Source organism: Mus musculus, chromosome 2 (assembly GCF_000001635.26).
Source record: "Mus musculus strain C57BL/6J chromosome 2, GRCm38.p6 C57BL/6J".
NCBI classification, from domain to species: Eukaryota; Metazoa; Chordata; class Mammalia; order Rodentia; family Muridae; genus Mus; species Mus musculus.
The window spans coordinates 150907383-150932921 of record NC_000068.7 but is presented as its reverse complement, the minus strand read 5'-3'; the positions used below and the strand labels follow the sequence as shown (position 1 = coordinate 150932921).

At 41.4% G+C, this 25539-nt stretch overlaps 1 protein-coding gene and 1 pseudogene across 3 annotated transcripts; both read right to left on the bottom strand.

Annotated features, from left to right (window-relative positions):
• Positions 1-1641: 1641 nt before the first annotated feature.
• Gins1 (GINS complex subunit 1 (Psf1 homolog)) lies at positions 1642-23366 on the bottom strand. Of its 3 annotated transcripts, NM_027014.1 has the most exons (7): positions 23129-23328; positions 20077-20141; positions 16688-16786; positions 14963-15053; positions 6924-7040; positions 4806-4880; positions 1642-2081 (listed from the first exon to the last, which is right to left on the bottom strand). In NM_027014.1, exons 1-7 carry the CDS (start codon positions 23201-23203, stop codon positions 2013-2015), a joined length of 591 nt encoding a protein of 196 aa, NP_081290.1. In that variant the 5' UTR covers positions 23204-23328; the 3' UTR covers positions 1642-2012. The 3 variants fall into 3 exon arrangements, with proteins under 3 accessions (NP_081290.1, XP_006500196.1, NP_001156948.1); XM_006500133.2 differs by lacking the exons at positions 1642-2081; positions 4806-4880 and adding an exon at positions 5206-5616 and having other exon boundaries at positions 23129-23366; NM_001163476.1 differs by lacking the exons at positions 1642-2081; positions 4806-4880 and having other exon boundaries at positions 6850-7040.
• Gm20550 (predicted gene 20550) lies at positions 5223-5642 on the bottom strand (annotated as a pseudogene).
• Positions 23367-25539: the final 2173 nt, after the last annotated feature.

Below are 25539 nucleotides of genomic sequence, written 5' to 3'. Positions count from 1 at the left end.
AGAAAGAAAGAAAACACAAACAAGCAAATACCTACCTCACAGTACGTGCACTTCTTTACTTTGGGCTCTGCCTGGAACTGAAGTAAAAGGAGATTAGAGGGCAGGAGATATGGCTCCGTTGGTAAAGTTCCTGCTGTGCGTGCGTATACGGAACTGAGTTTAGTCACATCTCGAGAACCCTTATAAAAAAGCTGGCATAGCACTGTGTACCTGTAATTCCATCACAGCAAAAGCAGAGACAGAAGGTGCCCTGGAGCTTACTAGCCAACCAGTTTAGCTGAATCAGTAACCTCAGGTTCAGTGAGAGACCCAGGCTCAAAAACTAAGGTGAAAGCCAGGCTATTGTGGTGCATGCCTTTAATCCCAGCCAGCTTTCAGGAGAGGCAGGTGCGTGTCTCTCTGAGTTTGAGGCCAGCCTGATCTACAGAGCAAGTTCCAGAACAGCCCAGGTTACACAGAGAAGCTGTCTCAACAAACAAACAAACATGGTAACGAGCCATTGAGGAAGCTACCCAGTTCAATCTCTGGGCTTCAAATGTTTGTGCATTAGCAACCACATGTGCACACAGAAAGGAGATTAACTGGTTAAGGGCCTAACAACATGATCAGGAAACTGGCATTTATAGAAAACTCACTCTACCCACAAACACAGCAGTAGTAAATAGACCTGTAATGTTTACCATGATATACCTTGTTTGGGGCCTTAATACAAGTCTCAAAAAATTACAGAGACTGAAGTAATACCAAGTATGTTCCATCATCATGATGCCCAATACCTCATCAAAAATTATTTGGGAGGTGAATAAGATGAAAATATACTGCATGAAATTCTCAAGTTAATAAAAATATTTAAAATTATTTGTAATTTTAAAAGTATATTCTCTATATAAATGAAACCCAATTAGAAACCAAAACCAAGGTGATTTAGTGATGCACTCCTTTAATTCCAGCACTCAGGAGGCAGAGGCAGGTGGATCTCTGTGAGTTCAAGGCCAGCCTATACTGTATAGTGAGTTCCAGGACATCCAGGGCTCCATGGATCCTGTCTCAAGCAAACCAATAAGAACACGAATCTCAAACCAGAATGGCAGCTGAATCTGGGCGAGGCAGCTCAAGACTGATTGTAGCACTAAGGAGGCTGAGGCAAAGCATCAGCAGTGCCACGGTGTCCTCTGGGCCGTACTCGTCAGAAGTGCAAGGACCCGCTCATCTACACAGTATAGCTTACCTGCTCAGCACTGTCCATCCTCCCACAGCTCCTGAAGGCTCAGCATCATCTTTGGCTTACTGAAACTCACTTAGCCAAAACAACTTTCCTGGGGGCTTATCCCACTGCTAAGGGAAGTATAGATTTATTCCCCTACCCCTTGATGTTTATATCCTATTGGATAAATATTTGCTACTTTTTAAAAAAATGTATAGTTTCCATCCATTTTAAGAACAAAGTCATGACACTGGTGCCCACTAGCCTGCAAGTAGTGTTGAGCTACCACTGCAGTACTCCGAATTCCAAGGTCTTCCTTTCCCTTCCCACAGCCTGGTGATAAATTATTATCTTTACTTGACAGAGTGGTCTAGAAACGTATTCCAGAAGCATTCACTACCAAAAACAACCAAAGATAAGCTACCAGGAGATTCCCATTGTGAAAACAGATTCAAACCAAAGACTGTTTATTTTCAATTATAAGAGTACAATATTACTGTGGGAATGGAATAACTAGAGATATAACCTGTAACAAAGGCTTAAGAGCTGGCAGCTTATGCTCCTAGCCAAGAGTTCTTGGTTTTGTCTTTGATTTTTGTTGTCTTGTTTCTTGAGGTACTAGGGATGAAACTCTGGGTTTCTCAAATCCTAAGCAGGTGCTCTACCAATGAGCTGGACCCCAGCCCATCTTGGTTATGTTAATGCATGTCTGTCAATTTAAAACCAAGGAGGGGGAGGTCCAGTGAGGACGTTTCCTTCTGTGAGTTGGCTTAGCTTCACATCCAGCTGCTGTCACCACAGGACACAGTCAGGACAGCACGTGCTCTAGAACTCCTTGTCTGATTAACTGCTCACACTTCCACCGAGGCAAAAAGTGCTGCAAGTAAAAGGAAGGAGAAAAGAAAGAGGAGAAAAGCTCAATTATAGTTTGCATCAGTAAGAAGCAACAGCTAATTAAATACCTCATCAGCTTGTACAGCGGTGTAGTCAAAAGCTAACCTTAAATAATGGGCTGTTACAGCCAAGTAAAACTGATACCACTAATCAGACACTAGTAAAGTTTTTATTTTTAAAAAAGTCACTGCATAATTTTTTAAGAAAAAGATTTATTTATTATTATTAATAAGTACACTGTAGCTGTCTTCTGCAAGAAGAGGGTGTCAGATCTCATTACGGGTGGTTATGAGCCACCATGTGGTTACTGGGATTTGAACTCAGGACCTTCAGAAGAGCAGTCAGTGCTCTTACCCACTGAACCATCTCACCAGTCCCACTGCATAATTCTTAAGATATATATATATTTGCCAGCAATGGTTGCACAAGCCTTTAATCCCAGCATTCAGGAGGCAGAGGCGGGTAGATCTCTGAGTTTGAAGCCAGCCTGGTTTACAGAATAAGTCTCAGGACAGCCAGGGCTACACAGAGAAACCCTGTCTTAAAAATACAAAAACAAAAACAAAAAAAGAGCATTGACTGCTCTTCTAGAGGTCCCAAGTTCAATTCCTAGCACCCACATGGTGGCTCACAACCATCTGTTATGAGATCAGGGTCCCTCTTCTGATGTGTCTGGAGAGAGCAACAGTATACTCACATAAAATAAATGATTCAATCTTTAAAAACGATTAAAAGTGTTTTAAAAAAGGAGAAAATACGCAGCGACACATTTGGCAGTTCCTTTAACACCATATTTAAAAGTTTCAGAGAATACGTGTTAAGTATTTCCCCACTAATATCTACACTATGTGGATGAGCCATATGGATCTACAGTCAGTCTTAGAGGTGGCCAGATGTGTATGGTTCTCTCCTGCTACCTTAAGGGATCAAGGGATTGAACTCAAGTCACTGGGCCTGTGTACTATGACTTCTACTTACTGTGTCATTGTGCTGGCCCAGGATCAGGTCATTTAGAAATTCCTTAACATTAAACAGTAGAAAACGGGAATCAAATAGAGATAACTAAGCTGTTCAGGCTAGTCACATGTCCACACAGGAGCAGATTAACAGGCCCAGCCTTCACTGCCTCCGTACACAGTGGGCAGATCAACCTCAGAGCCCAAGAAAACCACACCAAGTTGAAATAGCTCCGAGGACAGCTTTGCTTTTGGCAACTGCAGGTTCTCCTGACACCTCCAGAACATAGGGGTTTGTTTGTTTGTTTTTTGTTTGTTTTTAAAGCATTTTAATTCACCATCTGGTTTTGATGCATTATGTTTAAGGAGGCACATGGGAACGAACAGTTGGTTTAACAAAAAATTTAGGATGTCCTAGAAATCCGTCCTAAAAACCTAGTCTTGGGAAATGACACCTGCACACTAATAAAACAGATGAGTCACCCTCTCGGGCCAGAGCAGCAGATGGTGTGAAGTACTCTGCTCCAGGATGCCCACAACAACATGATACTAAATGGTCAATAGCCACATGGCAGGGCAGGTAAAGAAGAAAGAAAGAGTGGCCTTCGGAGGCTCGCTCCCTTCTGTACTGCCAGTTCAGAAAATGGAGAGAGGATAAAAATGAACTGTGGTAATATGAAGTCTCAGTTCGTTCACAACTTGGCAAATTTAATCTGTCCTATTAAGTTCTTCTGCTTACATATTAAGTATTTAAAGGTTTCTGATCTACATCACAATTTCTTGCTCTAAAGGACAAGGTTAAAATGAAGTATAAGTTAAAAATGGTTACTTAAGAACTTTTAAAATTTTAAGGAAAAGCTTAATCCAACATTGTTTTGTTTCTTTTTTTAAATTTTTTTATTAGATATTTTCTTCATTTACTGTTTTGTTTCTTACTCTAGTATATGGATATGAACCCATAGCTTCATGCACGCTGGACAAGTGCTTCACCAATGAGGCACAACTCCAAACCTTTTTACAAGAACTCACAAAATTGCCAGGGATGGCTTACAATTGTAGCCTAGGTTGCTGTTGAACTTGCTATGTAGACCAGCCTGGCCTGGAACTCAGAGCTCTGCCTGCCTCTGCCTCCCAAGTGCTGGGATCAAAGACAAGTTCCACTACACCTGCTTGGTATTCAACTTTTGTTCCTCCTGTCTCAGGTGGATTACCAACCCTGAAATTCAACATTTTAATAGTCCCCAAATACTTTGTCAACTAACTAGAATAAGACCTATTATAATAACTACTCAGGAAAAATACATTAAATATAACCACAAGCTTAATAAATGAATTAACATTCTCTTGCCATGTGACACATTTGCTTCAAGTCTTATTATTTAGAAAAAATCCAGAACTGGTTTGAGATACAGAAGAATGTCAGAAGGAGATATTACTTTGCTATCAAAACCAGCATTTCCATGCACACATTCCTTCCTTCCTTCCTTCCTTCCTTCCTTCCTTCCTTCCTTCCTTCCTTCTTTTCTTCCTTCTTTCCTTCCTTCTTTCTCTCTTTCTTTTTTTTTCCTAGACAGGGTTTCTCTGTGTAGCCCTAGCTGTCCTGGAACTTGCTCTTTAGACCAGGCTGGCCTCAAACTCATCATTCCACCTGCCTCTGCCTCTCAAGTGCTGGGATTAAGGCGTGAGCCATTACCTGGCTGCTCACACACACATTCTTAACAAGGTTTAAAGTATGTGTCAACAGAAACTACCTGACTATTCTTTTTAAGCAGGACTGAAGTGCCATCATCAACTTCAAATTCTCCATAGTCTTTTAAACACCGCACCTGAAAGAACAAATTAACATTATTTTTCCTTAGGGACAAGGTCTTAGCTGTGTTTTCTAGGTAAGTCTCTAACTCAGCTCTCCAAACTCAAGTGATTGTACTGTGTCAGCTTCCTGACTGACAGTATAGCTGTGCCCCCACCATAACTGGTTTATATTATTATACTGTATGAATATTAAATATATAATATTTAAATCCACTCAAGCCTCATTTTTGAAGAACCCACTCATACATCAGTATGTGAACAGGACACAGCGAAGTTTGTAAGTTCCTAATTTTGGAAAAGATTCTTTCAATCTTCAATATGCAGATTCATTCCAGGGAGTCTCTTTTTTTTTTTTTTTTTATTCTTCAGCTGACAGCAAGAGGATTTATTGTACATGAGTTACACTTGGCCATAAGAGAGAACAGAATTAGTCCAGAGTGCCAAAGGTCCAGGGCAGAGGGCCAGCAGGACTGTTTTGGTTGTAAGAAAGGCAGTCATTCGCAGGTTATCATGGCGAGGTGATGTTCCAGGTCTACTGAGACTTATTACCGACAGCAGCATACAGTCCGACAGCTTGTTCGGCTGCCCCAGCCTTGAGCATCCCTCACATCTGCTCCCGCAGGCGTCCTGGGTGCACAGGCTGGCTTACTTGGACCTCTGCCTCATTTTTCTTCTCTTGCACTTTAGCCTGCACATTCTCTTCTTCAGCCACTTCGCTCTCATGGCGCAGGAGTCTCAAGGAAGATGGTGCTAAGACCGAGAGCCAGAGTCAGGGATTCTTAGCAGCAGAAAATGAAAGCACAACTTTCATTTGGTGGCATAATAAGAAGCAAAAGTGAAACTGGACTGAGTTATCTTTTAATTTGTAAATCTTAATCATCCCAGATCGTTCTTGTTAACCTTGCTCTTTAAGCAGATAGGTTATTGGAAGGTAGAGAGTAAGGCAGTCTTTGACAGCAACTTCTGCAGTGGAAAAGAACTAACTCTCTGGACTGGCAAGATGGAGCAAAGTGTAAAGCGCTTACTGTTAAGACTGGTGATCCACGTTTCATGCCCTCATCTCACAGGACAAGGAGAGAACCAACTCCCCAAAACTGTCCTCAGGTTACCAATGGACATGCAGCCACATTTAAGTACACATTACTTGGAAAGAGTTTTTTTGTTTTTGTTTTTTTTTTTTTTTTAAGGGAGAGTATTGAGTGATATCAAGAAAATTAGGGAGGCATTTCATCTCCTAAGAACTGAGAAAGAGTTTACTCTCCTAAGGGTTAGTTAGGACTCCACTGACTGCCACTGACTTCAGCAGCAAGTAGCAGGTACTTCTACTATGTCCTAACATTAATCTGAAATTTTACAATGACTTTAAAGCTTTTTAACTTAATGTGAGAAATACTATTAGAGTATCAGAGGGAAATCTTCACTGCTTTTGGGGAATGGCTTTGGGGAAGAGGGGCTGGTGCTGAGCCTACTGCATGCAAAGTGCAATCTGTACTCATTTAATATCCCAAAGTTCCCACACTTGTCTCATGAATATTTTAATTTTTTCTAATTTCATTTCACATGCATGTCTAGCTGTATACCACATGTACATACAGTGTTCAAGAGGGGCAGAAGAGGGCACTGGCTCACCGGTGTTACAGATGGCTGAGCTGCCATGTGAGTGCTAGGACTTAATCTGGATCCTCTGCGAGAGCAGCCAGTGTTCTTGATCAGTCATCATCGATCCTGTTCTTCATGAATATTGTTCTAAGTTTCCAGGTTGAAACTAGAATCTGACAGAGCTACACATTATGTTTTATGTCTTATCTTTTAATCTATAGGTTTGCTACCTCTTTAGAAACTTGTTCTTTCTGTGGCCATCTATTTGTGGTACCAAAGACAGAACTACTAAAATGAGTGTACTGATGAGATTTTAGGTGTCCATCCTAAAGATGGTGGAAACTGTCTTCCTCTCGCTCTTTTGTCTTGTTTCGGTTCTTTCCGTTTTAGGAGAAGCCAGTAAACCTTTATTTTTATAGAGGGTAGCACAATATATGCATTAAAGTAGGTACACATACTTCAATATATAGGCTTTTGGGGGGCTTCACATCTTGTGTGATGTCCAAGCCTTCATCTCCTCCCAGCGACCTCATGTAAGTAGCAAGAGACTTTTTATAATGGTTGAACCACTCCGTCTGTGAACAACAACAACAACAAAATAGTCATTTGACAAAGTTTAAGAAAAATTGCACTAACTAGGTACTACCTTTTTTTTTTTTTAAAGGTTTTTTGAGACAGGGTTTCTCTGTGTAGTCCTGGCTGGCCTCAAACTCAGAAATCCACCTGCCTCTGCCTCCCAAGTGCTGGGATTAAAGGCGTGCGCCACCACTGCCCGGCTAGTACTACCATTTCAAAGCCAGCGCATGCTAAGACTGGATCTTCCCACATCAGTTAACTTAGTTATGAAAAGCCTCCACAGACATGACCACTGGCCCAGTGGTATCTTCCCAGGTATTTTAGGTTGTGTCAAATTGACAAAGCTATCACAACTTCCAAAATAAAAACCGTTCTGGCAAATGTCAGACACGTAGCCAGTGTGGTCTGAGCAACTGTCAGAGCCCATCTAGGAGAGGCTAGAGCGGAGCAGGTGATGTCCTGAGATGCTTCACCATGGGCTGTGAGGAATGAGCTCCTGGAGGCAAGGCCCGAGAGGCGAAATCTCAGGGTTGAATCTTGCTATTGATATGCCTTTCCTTATTGAACTCTTTTTAAGAGAGCTGCAATTAGAGCCATCTGTAATAAGAAAACTGCAATTAGAACTCTGCAAGTCAGCCGGGCGTGGTGGCGTACGCCTTTAATCCCAGCACTTGGGAGGCAGAGGCAGGCGGATTTCTGAGTTTGAGGCCAGCCTGGTCTATAGATTGAGTTCCAGGACAGCCAGGGCTACACAGAGAAACCCTGTCTCGAAAAACCAAAAAAAAAAAAAAAAAAAAAAAAAAGACTCTGCAAGTCTTCACATGTCCTGGCTGTTTGCACTAAGAAAGCAGACAGATTTACAACTAAGGAAAACATTCCTTTAGGTTGTAAAACTATTAACTAAAGGTCATCAAAGGAAATGAACAATTTATTGTTAGTGTAAGGGCAGAAGATGAAATATTGATGGGGTTTCATCTATTCAAAAGTTCAATACTAATGAGAGTATACTCAGCTGATATGCCTCTTGACAGAAACGTGCTAACTTAAAATTACAGTTTTTAACTTTATATGAACCTGTGGAGTTAGTGGCAGATAATGATAACTACTTAGATAACTAGTCTTAGTGGAAACACATGTAAACATCTTGTTGTTACTTCTATTTATGGTTTGAATTTGTTTGAACTTGTGAACTTTTGAGGAGAGATGCTTGGAATACCATGTGATCTATTCTCCTAAAAAAGTACAAAAAACTAGAACAATGACATTAAGGAGGCAGAAGGAGAATGGAAGAGAGGCAGAAGACAGCAGAATGTAACAGGCCTGAGGGGAGAAGAGATGCAGGTTAGAACACAGAGAGCAGAAGGAGCTGCAGTGAGCAGAAAGCAGCAGGAAGGCTTTTCTTACTGATAAGAACAGGGCTTCTTTTTCTTACAGACTTGGATTTAATTCATTGAGCAAAAAAGGGTAGAAATTTGTTTCTTTTTTTATGCAATAAATGCTGGAATTTATTTTTCATCCAGAATGTGTGACTTCTTTCTGTGCTGGAGCTTGCTCAATGAAACGTGCTCATGGAGGCTTTTGCTCTTTCCTCCTGATGTGTTTGTGTGTATAAGTATAGGGGTGTGTGAGTGTGAGTGTGTGTGTGTGTGTGTGTGTGTGTGTGTGTGTGTGTGTGTAAGTATGTAAGCTGATGAGACAGATGGCTGGGCCTGGCCTATGTATGTAAAAATATGTATGTATCAATGCATATATGAATGTGTGTCTCTGTGCATATTTGCATGTATAAAAGTGCTTCCCTCTGCACAGACTCACTTTTCCTAGTTTAATAAAGACTGATTGCTCCAAGCCTCCCTCTCACCTGGCCAGTGAGGGGCCAGGCTCCCAGGCAATAAAGAAAGGAGCCTTAGCAAGAAATCCTTCACTGAATTCTCCAATGCTATATAGTGTATGTTAACTGCCAGAGAATGATAAAGTAAGAGTTAACACTTACCAAGCACAGAGAATTATAAGAGATAAAGAGTTAAGTCTTCCTAGCACTTAGTGAAGCACAGAACAGTGATAACGAGTTACATTTTTAGCACAGAAGAGCCGATCGTCATCTTTTGCCCTGCTTCCAACGCTGCGTTCCACTTCAATACCCGTTCCCTTAGGTGGGCAGGATCCTGGCAAGCAACAGCTTATAAAAACCTCAGGGAAGACAAAGGCCCACGGCTCAGCTACCCTGCCCACAGGAATGGAACTGGCAGGCTCCAATTGCTGAGGACCTCAAAAATGGCCATAGGTACTCTAGTGCCTTATCTGTGTTTTCTCTCAAACTCTGGGAGAATCCCTCCTCACCTTTTATTCTTTTTGGTACTCTTATTTAGTGTTACTTAGACATTTAACCTCTTTGGTTGTTTGTTTGTTTGTTTGTTTGGTTGGTTGGTTGGTTGGTTGGTTGGTTAGGTTTTGGAGACAGGGTTTCTCTGTGTAGCCCTGGCTGTCCTGGAACTCACTCTGTAGACCAGGCTGGCCTTGAACACACGAGAGATTCACCTGCCTCTGCCAGTGCTGGAATTAAAGGCCTGTGCGCCCCAAAGCAAGTCTGTTTTTTTGAGGCAATTTCACCCTGTAACCCTGGTTGTCCTGGAATCTGCTGTATACACCAAGTTGGCATTGAGCTCACAAAGATCTGCCTGCCTCTGCATCCTGAGTGCTGGGATTAAATGTGTGCACTACCATGCCTGGACATTTCTACTTTACTTGTGGGGGGAAAAAATAGCTGGGCTGGTGGTGGCACACACCTTTAATCCCAGCACTTAGATGGCAGAGGCAGGCGGATTGCTGTTATTTAAAGGCCAGCCTGGTCTACAGAGTGAGTTCCAGGACAGGTAGGGCTCCAAATAGAATTCCTGTCTTGAAAAACAAAAACAAAAATATAAATAAATAAACTCTTACAGGCATCTAGAGTCTACACAGTGAGTTCCAAGACAGCCAGGGCTACACAAAGAATCCCTGTCTCAAAAAACCAAAACCTAAAACAATCAAAGAAATTGCTGAATTTTTTTTTAGTTAAAATATAACCACATTATTTTCCTCTTTCATTTCCTCCCTCCAATCCCTCCTATGTAACATCCTTCCTCCCTCAAAGTCATATGTGTGTGTGTGTGTGTGTGTGTGTGTATATATATATATATATATATATGTATGTATATGTATATGTATATATATATATATATGTATATGTATGTATATGTATATATATATGTGTGTATATATATATATATATATGTTTCTGTGTGTAGATAAACATATATACTGCTATATACACATGTCTGCTCAGTCTGTTTAGTGTTACTTGAATGTATGTGGTTTCACGGCTAACCATTTGGATTGGATAATGAGTGAGGCAGCTCACCCCTAGGTCAACTCCTCCCTGCAGTGCTGTGTCTGTGGACAGAACCCCAGGACTCTGCCACACCTTCTATTTTCAGCCTCTGTCTTTGTTAGCAGTCTACTTGAGGTGCACTTTTCCAGGTCCTGGTTAGGCAGCCACATTGCTGAGGTATGACAAGTGACGCTTCCGTGTCATTTCTAGACGACAGTCTCACAGCAGACTGCTCTGGCTCTTACAGTCTATGCCCTCTTGCACAGTCTTCCCCATTTTTAAAGGTTTTTTTTTTGGTTTTGTGATTCATCTAATTTAGTTTATAGATAATTTTCACTGTTAAGCAATGGGTTTTTTTCTCCTTTTCTTTTTCTTTTTTGCCCCATGTTTTCCCCTTTTTAATAGCTCCCTCTATATATTTAGAATAATTCGACCTTAGGTTACTGGTTTTAAGTACTCATTAAGAATATATATATATATTCTCCTTACACTTGCCAATTGTTGAACTCCCCTTTCTTGTGTTAAATCTTGTTTTTCTAGTTCCCCCTTTTCCCTGCTGTCTTCTTTTATGTCATTCATTTTCTATTTCCACACTCACTCTAAAAATGGCCTTTGCCCCATATCCTGCAGCAGCTTTGCCAGTTTCGCTTCTGCGTTCCTGCCTCGGCGTGTATTTCTGTATCTTGAATGGCTTCTTAGCTGTTGCTATTGCAGAAACTTGCTTTTTCTTTACGGAGAGTACTGGAGATTAAGCCTTAAAGATTTCCAAATAAAACAGGAAGAGAGATCCAGACAGACAGAAATGTACATCATGAGACAGAGACCAAAAATAGAAAGTGTGGCAAACTAGTTCCTCCAAAATTCCAGAAGTTTACTGGTAAAGACTGATCAATGTCTTTTAAGACAATGCAAATCAATGGTTTCATTCCATCCAAACCCTAAAGAGAAAACGTCAGCCATACACAGGGTAAGGTAGCAAAATGGGCAAATTGAGATGAAAGTCAGTAATTTTCTTCTGAAGAACTGGCCGCAAAGACTCTGATATTGTGATAATGTTAATAAAAAAAAAAAAAACCCAATGAATTAAAAAAAAAAAAAAAGATGCCATGGAGCAGAAGATGAAGCACTATATCCAAGCATCACCACAGAGACAATGACAGAGAGCTCTGCCACACAAGCAAGAGTCCAAACCTAAGAATCCACAGGATAGAAGTTAAGATAAATTGTAAAGGTTTGAGAGATTCTACTCAATGAAATTACAACAAAAAATTCCCAAATCTAGAGAAAGATATTCAGGCACAAGAGGCATTAGGACTCTAAAGACACATGTCTAGAGAAGAATCTCTCTATAACATATTATAGCCGATACATATATATACCAAAGCAAAAAAGAATTACAAGATGACATAAAAATTCTATATGTTGAGGTACGGATACTGGTAACTGTCTATAAAGGTCACAAAGACCCAGGTACACTAAGTAGTAGGTGATCTCCACACCTCATTTTGATCATTAAAACCCTTTGATAACAAAGAAACCTCTGAGTTAAATTCTACTGCAGGGGCTGATGAGATGGTTCAGTGGTGAAGAACACTTGTTGCTCTTGCAGAGGGCTTAGGCTCAGTTCCAGCATCAACATGGTGGCTCATAATCATCTGTAACTCCAGTTCCAGGGAATCTGACCCCATTACTGACCTCCAAGAGCACCAGGCATGCACATGGTGTCCATACATACATGCTGGCAAACCACTCATATACATAAATCTAAAAAACCAAGCTACACCATAGATCACACGCGCTTATCAGAGGTACACAGACTGGCTATCTAGCAGGGAGCCCACAAGCTTCTGGAAAAGAACTCACGTTCTGGGCCACAAATCAAGTCTTAAAAAATACAAGAGAGGGCTGGAGAGAAGGTTCAGTGATTAAGAGCACTGACTGTTCTTCCAGAGGTCCTGAGTTCAATTCCCAGCAACCATATGGTGTCTCATAATAATCTATAATAGGATCTGATGCCCTCTTCTGGTGTGTGTGAAGACAACTACAGCATATTCACATACATAAAATATAATCTTAAAAAAAAGAGCATCTAAATAACTTTTCATCTCTTATCAAATTACTGCAGTAAAACAAGAAGTCAACAAGAAGAATATTGAAACTACACAAGTACTTGGAGACTTAATAATATAATTTTGAAGAAATTAGGGAAGAAACTGAAAATTTCCTAGAATCAAATAATATAAGAATGCAATTTACCAAAACCCTTGGCACATAGCTAAAGCAGTTCTAAGAGGAAAAGTGGTAGCTATAAGCACCTATATTGAGAAATTAGATATCAAATAAATTACCTGGCAATGTACCTCAAGGTCCTAGGAGAACGAGAACTGTCCAAGCCCAAGTGCAGTAAGAGGTGAGAAATAATAAAAAGCCTCCCAACAACAACAACAAAAAACCTCAGGACTAGATAGGCTCACTGTCAAATTCTACCAACCCTTTCAAGAAGAGCTAACACTAACACTTTTAAACTGTGACAAACTCTGTACAAAGCCAGCATTACCATGACACCAAAACTCCATAAAGACACAACAGAAAAAAAGAACACTATATCCAGGCAGTGGTGGCGCACACCCTAAACCCCAGCACTTGGAAGGCAGAGGCAGGTGGATTTCTGAGTTCAAGGCCAGCCTGATCTACAGAGTGAGTTCCAGAACAGCCAGGGCTACACAGAAAAACCCTGTCTTGAAAAACCAAAAAAAAAAAAAAAAAAACCACCCATGGAAGGAGTTACAGAGACAAAATTTGGAGGTGTGACGAAAGGATGGACCATCTAGTGATTACCATATCCAGAGATCCATCCAATGATCAGCTTCCAAACGCTGACACCATTGCATACACTAGCAAGATTTTGCTGAAAGGATCCAGATATAGCTGTCTCTTGTGAGACTATGCCGGGGCCTAGCAAACACAGAAGTGGATGCCCACAGTCAGCTATTGAATGGACCACAGGGTCCCCAATGGAGGAACTAGAGAAAGCACCCAAGGAACTAAAGGGAACTGCAACCCTATAGGTGGAACAACATTATGAACTAACCAGTACCCCGGAGCTCTTGACTCTAGCTGCATATGTATCAAAAGATGGCCTAGCCGGCCATCACTGCAAAGAGAGGCTCATTGTACTTGCAAACTTTATATGCCCCAGTACAGGGGAACGCCAGGGCCAAAAAGGGGGAGTGGGTGGGTAGGGGAGTGGGGGGGGTATGGGGACTTTTGGTATAGCATTGGAAATGTAAATGAGCTAAATACCTAATAAAAAATGGAAAAAAAAAAAAAAAGAAAAACCAAAAAAAAACCAAAAAGAACATTATAGTCAAAGTTCCCCGATGAGCATAAACACAAAAATCCATGGACACATGAAGACCAGATCTCAACCATGTATGTTGACTTCACTCCAAGGGCAAAAGGTTGGTTCAACACCCACAAATCAATAGGTGTAGTACAGTATGCAAATAGGGTTAAGGACAGATAAGTATCAGGAGTATCTTGTTAATGAGATGACTCATAGTGGACCCTGGTTGGTTTATGCTAACGTCATGACACGGAGCAGAAGCTAGACTGGGCCCTGGATCACACTAACAGTGTGACCTCCTGGGAGGGGAGGGGAGAAGACTGAGGTCAGTGACAGGGTTGGTAATTCAATGGTCGTGTCTCTAGAGCATAAACCCCCAACCACTGACACCAGTGCTGTGTAAGACTACCTGGATGACAACATTATGTGCTCCATTATGGAGTGTGTCAAGAGGATATCAAGCTCTGATCCACAAGGATACGATAACAGAACCATAGAGTTTCCAACCCTTTCAGCCCTTGCCTTGTGAGCCTCGTCTGGCTGGTTCCGATCTATATCTACTTTGCTTTGTACCCACTTAGCTTCAAGACTTTAAAGTCTGAAGTATATTCTGAGTTTTATGACTCATCCTGAACCTATAGAAATCATGGGACATCAAAACTTGTAACTGTTGTCTAAAGTAAGGGGAAATCTCATGGAAGACTTAGGTGAAGTGTGGTCTAACTTCAGGCAATTAGTGTCTGAAGTCCTTGCGAACCTCTATTATTTTTAAAGGACAGAATTTAGGTATAGGGCGATAGACACTTCTTAAATCGTCAGAATTTAAGTTTATCTGGCTCTAATCCAGTATCTGGAGTAATCCTGTGCCTTGATTACTGGATCAATCAAGACTTATTACCAATATGAATTTGTAATATTGATTATTGTACATATATGCACATATTATATATAAGGCAGCCAAGTAATAATACCAGTTTTTAATCTCAAAGATAGATCACTCATAAATAACATATTGAGACTCTATTTTATTAAATACTAAAAGTTTTCCACATGGTACTTAGACTTACTCCCTACCACATACTTCCTATATAATTATATAAGAAGTTAGTCCGAGTTAGAAATTGATGAGTAGTCATTGAAAACAAAGAAACACTGGAAACTACTATTAGAGAGCAGCAATTTAATACAGTTGAAAAGTGTTAACTTACTTCTTCAGCAGACATGTGGAATCGTAAACTATTTGGCAAGACACTCCCATATTCCCACCTGAGTGCTCTAATCCGAAGCAACCGGTCATACCTAGGACATGAAAAGATTAGATGGTATAAGAATAAAAGGGTCAAAGGTCATTCTGATAAAAAGACTCAAGACTCACAAAACCCTAAATGGAGCATGTGGACTTTGGCTACGGATAGAAAAACATCAACAGCAAACATCTTTGGGACAATGGAAAAAAATGTACACAAGAAGTTTAGATTTTTGGGTGTGGTGTGGTGGTACATGCATTTAATCCCAGAATTTTAGAAGCAGAGGCAGGAAGATCTCCATGAGTTCAAGGCCAGCCAGGACTATATCAGACCCTGTTTCAACATGACAAATACCAAAAGGCATTGTTTATTTCTCCAAATGTGACAATATATGCAGTAGTTACAAAGGCCACGAGGTCCCTGCTTCTTGTGGACGGGCCCGGTGCTGTTCTTGTGAACCAAACACCTAATGAATAAAGGAGCCAATCACTGGGTGAGTAGTTGGGACTTCCAGGTTGGAGGGAAGAAGAGAGGTAGCAGGAGAGACTTAGGTCCCTCTTGGAACAGGGACAGCAGATTGGTAAGATGTAGCTGCTAGAGTTTCCTGGTATCATGGCGGATCTGCAAGGATTCGCCACCAGAAAAATCATCTTGTAAGCCTTATTAAAATCTGATTTTAGTTGTTTAGGTTTTAGTTGTTGCACCCAGAGATTGAGTTACCATTGTTTCTGAACTAAATTTGTGTTGTATTTTCCTTCACGCAGCGACTTGTCTGGGTTCAAGAAAGGTACAGTGGCAAAGCGTGGGTTTGCCAGATGTACACCACAAAGGCCGTGGAAATTTGAATCATGGGGCTGGCATGGTAGCGAGAGAGATTGTGGAGTTCTGAGTCAGAGTCTCCAAGAAATAAAAACAGGTTGGCCATTGCCTGCCAGTGCATGGCCGGCCAGGCTGCTGGGACAGAGGCACAAGTGTGGCAATGTGCTGGTTCTATCGTTTTTTAATATTTCCTGCAACACCTGCTGCTCAGAGAAGCAAAGTATGACAAATTCAGTAGTGAGTTAACATGATACTCCAAACCAGTACAGCATAAAAACAAAACACAGGGGCTGCAGAGATGGCTCAGAGCTGAAGAACACTGCCTGCTTTTTCTGAGGTCCTGAGTTCAATTCCCAGCAATCACATAGTGGCTCACAATCATCTGTAATGAGATCTGGGGCCCTCTTATGGTGTGCAGGCATACATGCAGGCAGAACACTATAATAAATTAAATAAATAAATAAATAAATAAATAAATAAATCTTGAAATGTAACAAAACACTAAGATTGAAGAACTAAGTTCCATGGGGCAAGTAATATCATTCTCACTCTTTTCATGAATATACTACTGTTTCATAATTTTTTTAAAAAAAATTCTTTTAAAGCACATGACATTAATCTTAGCACTCATGAGGTAAAAGCAAAAAGACCTGAGTTCAAGGTAAACCTGTCTACATAGTAAGTTCAAGGTCAGCCATGGTTACATGGATAAAGCCCTGTCTCAAAAACAAACAAACCAAACAAACAAAAAACATAAGAACAAACAATAGAAACTTTTATTCTTCCTTGCTACCCACTGAGAAACCAAATTACATCAAAAACCCTCCTAGGCTCCCTGACACCCCAAGCAAAACCCAAGACACTCACAGGTATGCTATCGTGCAGCGTCTATTTCTTAACAAAGCACAGTGCCGAAATTTGACGGTTGGTATCAGATCCCCTCGTCCAGCTGACTTGGCTTCATTCCTGAGAAAAACAAGTAAGGAACAAGAAACAGACACGCATCGTCCAGGGGAGGTGAGTGGCAAAAGCACGGTGACTGACTGACTTGCTTGTTTTATCTATTTACAGTTACCCAGGGCAGGGGAGCTACCTCCCCACAAGGCTTTCACCAGTATATTAAAAGATAAAAAACCAGCACTGGGTGTGGTGGGGCACACCTTTAATCCCAGCATTTAAGAGGCAGAGGCAGAAAAATCTGTGTGTTCAAGACTACACAAAGTAGTTAGACCTTGTATGTGTCACTGAATACCTAGGCTGTTTTGTTTTTGTGGTGCTGGAGATTAAACCCAAGGCCCCAAACATGATGGGCAAGTGCCCTAGCACTAAACTACTCCACTAACCGCATAGCGCCATTCTACACACTTCTGCCACTCTATGGGGGTCAGGTTAATTTCCCACATTCCTTACAACTGCTTGCAATGTAAGGATATAACTCCTGGATTATAAGGAACCAATACAATACATATGGACTAGCAGGGCATGGTGGCACCATGTTTACAATCCCAGCCCTTGGGAAACAAAGCAGGGCAGGAAGCTTTAGCTAAGCCTGAGCTACAAATTGAGATATTTTCTCAAAAGATTACCTAAATGTAATAGAATAATTTAGAAGACACATGTAAAACTTTTTATATTTACATGTGATTAGTGGATGGATTCATTTCTGTTGACAAGTTATTCTTAAATTTTTTTCTTGCATGAATTTATTTGTGCACGAAGTTCATGTAGAGAACAGAGAAGAGGCCAACTTTCACTTTCCTTTCACCTCGTGGTTCCTGGGAATTAAACTCAAATCATCAAGCTTAGTAGCAAGTACCTCTACCCACTGAGTCATCCCACCAGCCCTATCTTATTTGTTTTTAAAAATCCTTTTTATTTGAACTGGGTGGTGGTGGTTCACACCATTAATCCTAGCACTTGGGAGTCAGATATAGCCTGGTCTACAGAGAGAGTTCCAGGACAGCCAGGGCTACACAGAGAAACCCTGTCTCAAAATAAATAAATATATGGATACATAAAATAATAATAAATGATATTTTACCTTATATGTTTGGGTATTTATACCACATGTGTGGAGTTCCCACAGAGGTCAGAAGAGGGTGTCAAATGCCCAGTGAGTGGAGTTAGAGACCATTGTGAACTGCCACGTGGGTGTTGGAAATCAAACCCCAGTACTCTCCAGAGCCACTCGTCCTCTTTACCACTGCCATCCCTCCAGCCCCCTCACAAATAATTTTAACCAGAAACAATGGCCACCTCCCCAGAGAGAACTTAACAAAGTAAGTGACAAATTTCAGTATCATTCAATGGCACAAAGTAGAGAGAGAATACAGAAAATTCAGTCCCTTACTGGACCAAGACCTAATAGGCTAACTCCAAAATATATTTTTATTCTGTTTATTATAGTCCAGGTCACTTTTTTTTCTTTCTTTTTTTTTTTTTTTTTTTTTTTTTTTGGTTTTTCAAGACAGGGTTTCTCTGTGTAGTCCTGGCTGTCCTAGAACTCACTTTGTAGACCAGGCTGACCTCAAACTCAGAAATCTGTCTGCCTCTGCCTCCCAAGTGCTGGAATTAAAGGCCTGCGCCACCATGCCTGGCATCCAGGTCACTTTTTTAATGACCTGACTTAACCCTGTGTCCCGTCCTCTCTGCTTGTTAAATACATACAGCAGCCAGGATGACCTCAAAACAAAGACTACCCAGCCCATACAGAAATGTCTCATCTGCTACCACCCTCTCCTCCTGCTCAGTTCCAGCCACACTGGGCTCTAAGTGGACTTTCCTGAGTACTTGCCTCTTCATGACCCTTGGCATTTGCTAGGGCCACTGTCTGGATGTTCTCTGCCCGCACTAACTGCTTCTGTGAGTAAAATCTAATTCTTAAAGCCTCAGCTAAAATGTCTTCTCCTTCAGGAACTCTCTCAATTCCTCCATTTGTTATGCTCTGTATGGTCTCCTAGCACTATCCTCTCCTGTGGCCTCCCTTTAGAGCACATCTCCCATCATGCACGTTTGTATTTAGGATCTGTCTCCTAAACAGGAAGGGTCATGAACAGAAATCTAGACTATGTTATTTACCAAGGAAATACCAGAACCATTTATCAGCATGTCTGTCGAATGGATTAATTAACAACTTCGTAGAATCGAGTTTAAGACCTGACATCTGACTCACATTTACCACAGCCCTGCTGTTTGTTTAGTTCCTCACTCTATTGGTAAAGATTTTTCTGTTATCTGCATGCATTGTGTTCCTATGGTTTTCTATGCCCCAGATTATTAATTTATATATCCAAGTAACTCATAAGCCTCTCCAGTTAAGATTCTGACTGCCACTGGGCAGTAATCCCAGCACTTGGAAGGCAGAGACAAGTAGATCTCCAATTTTGAGGACACCCTGCATTACAAAGCGAATTCTAGGAAAGTCAAGACTATAGCAAGAAACCTTGTCTCAAAGTGGGGGGCAGGGACAACGACACTTTACAACCTCAGCTTTGACCTAGCTCGCAGCACCCGCTTTTGTCTTACTATGTGATGGCAGCCTTTGAAGTTTGTTCACAAAGTCCAGATTCTCCATTGTGGGAGTTACCATGCCCAGTTTTAAACAGCCCAGCCCCTTTTTTGACCTGCTAAATGTGACACCAGTTCTCAATGAACTCCACTCATGCTGTCAGCAATCACTGCTATTCCTGCTCAATGGACCCTCTCTTTCAAACTCACTAAGGCATCTCTTAATGAAAACAAAGAGTGGGAACTAAGTATTTAATTGCATTGTGGTCTTTATCTGCTCCTGTCTCACCTGTTTAAGTCTATTTTAGTTCCTTCAACTTAGAAGTTACACATCACAACACATCGTGAAGTCGTATTAAGCATCTAGCACCTATGAAGCACTGTCCAACCACAGAGTAGCAGAAAACCCTTTAAGATCTAGTCCTATGCTCACTTGTACAAGTGGGTTAAAACAGAGTAAGAGAATTAAAATAAAAACAAAAACAAGGCTGGGCATGGTGGTGCATGCCTTTAACCCCAGCACTTGGGAGGCAGAGGCAGGCGGATTTCTGAGTTCGAGGCCAGCCTGGTCTACAGAGTGAGTTCAAGGACAGCCAGGGCTACACAGAGAAACTCTGTCTCAAAAAAACAAAAAAACAAAAATAAGAACAAAAACAAAAACAAAACAAACATCCCCAAAGAGATATAACATGTTCTGATTTTAACATGTCATTTCTTATTTTTAAAACATCAATATTATCACAACTTACACATCAGACTGGTTTTGTTCATACAAAGCTTTCATCTCCTCCAGAACTTGTCTGAGTCCGTCCTCCTGAAATGTAGAAACTGATATTGATATGCATCCATTGATCCACCTATTAATTTCAATCTATATTATTTTTCATTTGCATATCTTACTACAAAAAAAGGCTTCACAATATTTTCATAGCTATAGATGTTGTCAAGGAGCATAAGTGGTATAGTTCTATGGAAATCGGTTCCACAGCTATTCAAACTGTTAAAGGGAATGGACGAAGTAGTTTCTGAACACAGGATGCCAAGCAGGTAGACCAAGAGCTCAAGGTCTTCAGGCACTACACAGATATACCCTATCTTAAACAACATATTCCTACTTGCATAAGACCTTTGAGCTCTGTGCCTGCACCAAAAAAAAAAAAAAAAGGTTAAACAGAACTACCATATGACCCAGCAACTCCACTCCTAGGTTATTATACACAAGCCCGGGTTTTCTTTCTTTTTGCTTTGTTATTCCCACCACTAGTGCTGAGCTAAATCGCCAACTCACACAAAAACTTACAAACAATTGTGTTGTGTTTGAATTTTTTTTATCTTTAGGGTTTCATAATTTGTTTTCTTTTTTTAAGATTTATTTATTATTATATCTAAGCACACTGTAGCTGTCTTCAGATGCACCAGAAGAGGGCGTCAGATCTCATTACGGATGGTTGTGAGCCACCATGTGGTTGCTGGGATTTGAACTCAGGACCTTAGGAAAAGCAGTCGGTGCTCTTAACCACTGAGCCATCTCTCCAGCCCTGTTATTTGTTTTCTTGAGACAGGGTCTTACTAGTACTATGTGACCCAGGCTGACCTAAAACTCACATTACATTTCCTGCCTCAGCACCCCAAATCCTGGAATTATAGGCATACGCTGACTGGGCAGAATTATTCAAAATAGTCAAAAAGCAAAAATAATTCAAAGGACCAACAACAGATGGAGAGATAAGCCAAATGTGGTATATCACCCAATGGAATGTAATTCAGCTATGAGAAGGAATGAGTACTGACACATGATAAACATAGATAGATCCTGAAAACTCCACATTAAACCAGAGGCACCAGACACAAAAGGACTATAGTTTGAGTCTCCTTACTTGAAATACCAGGCAAGGCAAATTCATACATAGAAAAGCAATGTAGCCAGACACAGCAGCACAGGCCTAGAATCAATGCCAGCAAATGGAAGGAATATCTCAGGTTGAGGCCAGCTTTGACAACTTAATGAAAACTGTCGTTTAAAAAATAAGAGCAGGTGAGATGGCTCGCCATGTAAGGGCACTTACTTCCTAGAGTGCTGACCTCCTGTAACTCACACAGTAGAAGGACAACTCTCTTGTCCCCTAACCTCTACACCTGTGCTATGGTATGTCACAACCCACATAAGTAAATAAATATAACAGAAAAGTGATGATCAGGACCTGTGAGAAAAGGGGGACTGGGCAGTGCTACTCAACAGTGACAAAGTTTCTGCTGGAGTAATGAAATGGGTTTGGAAAGAGTGAGGAAGGTTTGAAAACAATGTGGATGTAATTAGTACTGCACATACACTAAGTTAAAACGGTCAAGTTTATATTTGTATGTGTATTTTTAAAAGATAAAACAAATAGCCATTGGAAAAGTGCAATAGGGGCTGGAGGGATTGGCTCAGAGATTAAGAGCACTGTCTGCTCTTCTAGAGGTCCTGAGCTCAATTCCCAGGAACCACATGGTGGCTCACAACCATCTGTAATGGAATCTGATGCCTTCTTCTGTATGTCTGAAGACAGCATCAGTGTAGTCACATATGTAAAATAAATAAATAAGTCTAGAAAGAAAGAAAGAAAGAAAGAAAGAAAGAAAGAAAGGAAGGAAGGAAGGAAGGAAGGAAGAAAGAAAGAAAGAAAGAAAGAAAGAAAGAAAGAAAGAAAAGTGCAATAGGGGCTGGAGAGATGGCTCAGTGATTAAGAAAGAAAGAAAGAAAGAAAGAAAGAAAGAAAGAAAGAAAAGTGCAATAGGGGCTGGAGAGATGGCTCAGTGATTAAGGGCACTGGTTGCTCCTTTAACCGGACCCAGGTTCGACACATCTAGCACCCATATGGTGATTCATAACTGTCTATAACCGTCAGTTCCAGGAGAATTCACTGATCTCTTCTGACCTCTGTGGACACCAGGCATGCACGCTGCCACATATATACATGCACGCAGAACATTCATACACACAAAATTTAAAAATAAATCCTTAAAAAACAAGCATTATAAAACTACTGAACTACTGAATATTAGAATAGTCTCAAATACATTATACTGAGCAAAAGAGGCCAGAAATAAAGACTGCATTCTACATGATTCCACATGGCCCTGTTCCATGACGTGTCAGCTCCTAGCCAGCCGAATGAACCCAGATACATGGGGCGCGGGGGGGGGGGGGGGGGGGGCGATGGGGGGGAGAGGCAAAATCTACAAACAAGAAAAGCAAATCTATGGTTTACAAAGGCTGAAGCTGGGACACAGCTTCATAGCAATCCCCAGAACTACTGGGGTTATATTAAGATGCTACTGGCTCATCAAGAAGCTGGCTATAAAAATGCATGTGGATCTGGAGGGATGGCTCTGGCACCCACAACCCACCTATAACCCACACCCTCTTCTGGCTTCCATGAAGCACCTTCATGCAAGTGAGACACATACTCATAATTTCTTTTGTTTTGTTTTGTTTTTTAAATAGAGTTCCAGGCCAGCTTGGACTACATGAGGACTTATCTCAAAAAACGAAAACAAGAAACGCTCAGATGGGGCAAGTCACCAAATCAACAGGTAACCTAAGTATGAGTCTTTTTCTTCCTACGATTTGGCCCCGTTTCAAACTTGTTTCCGATCTCGGAATCTAGCAAAGAGATAAAGTTAGCCCAGCAACCAACAAAAAAAAAAAAACCTCCAGCAAGCAACAGCAGGCATAGGCTCCGCCCCAAGGCATGAGGCCCCGCCCTAGGCCCCCAGGCCTGGCCCTCGACACGCCCCTTCCCGGCCGCCGCTCCTCACATTAAAGGCCGGCAGCTGCCCTTCCGGCGCGCGGTGTAACTCGCGGACAAGCTCCATAGCTTTTTCGCAGAACATGACGGACGCGCCCGGGTCCCGTGGTCCCGTCAACTGCCAAGTCACCCCAAACGGTCGCTAGTTCCCAGGCCGCGGCACTTCTATTGTTCAGAGTCGCACAACACCAGCAACCAGCTCCTCGCTTTGGCGCCAAATAGGCTCAACCAATAGAAGTGCACTGGTGCGGGGTGGGGATGGTGGGTGGGAGAGAACTGAGCTACGGTGGCCGAGAAGGGACATTTAATTTTATTGAGCAACCTCACTGAGCTTCAGGAAAATTGGGGTTAAAGAGAATGGTTTCCTCCCTGGCAAAGCCAGAAAGTAAATTGCGTCTAAGATTGTGGGCTGAAACAAAGGGCTGTTTTCGATTGTCCAGCAAAGTAAAGTGCACATTCTTCTCCTCCTTTTTATTTTTTCCATTTGAATTTATTATCTTTAGATTGCAAGAGGCACCTTTAGGTTGAAGAAAAGTCGAGAAAGTACTGGTTATGATGCAGTGTTTGAGTTTTGCAGTGCCGGTTGTTTAACATTAAAGAGAAACCTTTTTTTTTTTTTTTAAACAGGGACTTGGGGATTGGAGGGGTGTCTTTTTTTTGTAATTTATTTATTATTATATGTAAGTATACTGTAGCTGACTTCAGACACACCAGAAGAGGGCGTCCGATCTCATTACAGATGGTTGTGAGCCACCATGTGGTTGCTGGGATTTGAACTCAGGACCTTTGAAAGAGCAGTCAGTGCTCTTACCGGCTGAGCCATCTCCCCAGCCTGAGAAACCGTCTTTTATTGGGTACTTTTAGTATGGTAGGAACTATGACATATATTTCAGTTAATTCTCACAACTTTCCTTAAGAGATTACTAGTATGCAGAACTGGTAAACGAAAACAGTTAACTCTCTGCAGGTCACATGGCTCATAAACTGACTAGAATGGGATCTCTATGCTTCGCACTTTCTGCTCTGGCACTTTTTGATTTTAAAACAGTTAAAAATATTCACAAACTGGAAAATGTCGCAGATAACAGCAGTTTTAAAATTGGTTCTGAACTGATGGTGGAATGCCTGCAATCCCAGAACTTTTGTGACAGAGAAAGATTACTTCAATTCAGTTCAGGAGTTCTAAAGGAGCCCATCTTAAAAACAAACAAACAAAAAACAGTAAAAATACTCTTGATTTGCCTTCTGTTTCTGTGATAAGACACCATGACCAAAGATAAACTAAAAAGGAAAGGGCTAATTTCAGCTTGCAGTTGTAGTTCCATGCCATAAAGGGTATTCAGGGCAGGAACTCAGAGATCCTGGAAGAAGGCTGCTTACTGGCTTCCCATGGCTTCCCAGGCCTTGGGGTGACACTCCCCTTAGTGGTCTGGGCTGTCCCAAGTCAATTATTAATTAAGAATACTCCTACAGAGTGGCCAAGCGATTCTGATGAAGGCAGTTCCTCAAGATTCCCTCTTCCCAGATATAATTACGTTTGTGTCAAGTAGACAAAAATTCTCTAACCTTCACAACCCAAGATAAAACCATACCATAAAACCTACTTGTTTCATTCACACCCACACCCACCCCCTTTGAAATTGGGTCTTACTGTGTTGACCAGGCTGACCTCAGAGTCATAGAAATCCACCTGCCTCTGTCTCCTGGGTGCTGGAATGAAAGGTGTGTGCCACATTGCCTTACTATTTAGCTGATTTTTGAAAAAAGTGTTAACGTCTATAAAACAATAATAGATTTTTGTCTTGTTCTTTTGCAAATGTAGCTAACAAGACTGTTAGAGTAACTGGACAATGTTGAGAGAGGTGTTTCAGAGAGAGGTCCTGAGACAAACTGTTCTTCAAGTGAGAGCTTTGCTACTTATCAATTCACATACAGTATGGTAGGGCTCTGAAGAGGGGTACTTCGGTTCCACCAAACTAAGCAGAGATCCTAGAAAAAAAGTTGCAGAGGGAGGAGGTGGTCCAAAGCCACAAGGTAGTAGGCATGGAAAGTACCTCATGCTACATGCTAGCTGCTTAAAGTCAGTTTGCCTCTATTTCTGGGTCAGCTGGGGAAGGCAAGATTTTGTGACTTCAGAGTCAAAGCACTGGTCTGTCATATTCCTGTAGCTGTTCCTGGAGGAAGGGAGGCTGCTTGGAGTGTGGCGTGATCTGTTAAGGCTGCAAACAGGACAATGCCCCCACTTTAAAAAGAAACCACTTGTTGAGGTGTTTGTTGTGCCTCATGTCTGTAATGCTATCACTCCAGGTGCTGAAGCAAGAGTATTCCAGAGAGTTCCAGGCCAACCTGGGCTAGAGTATGAGACCCTGTCTCAGAAAGCAACAGATAGGTAAGTAGGTAGATAGCTAAATAAATAGGGAT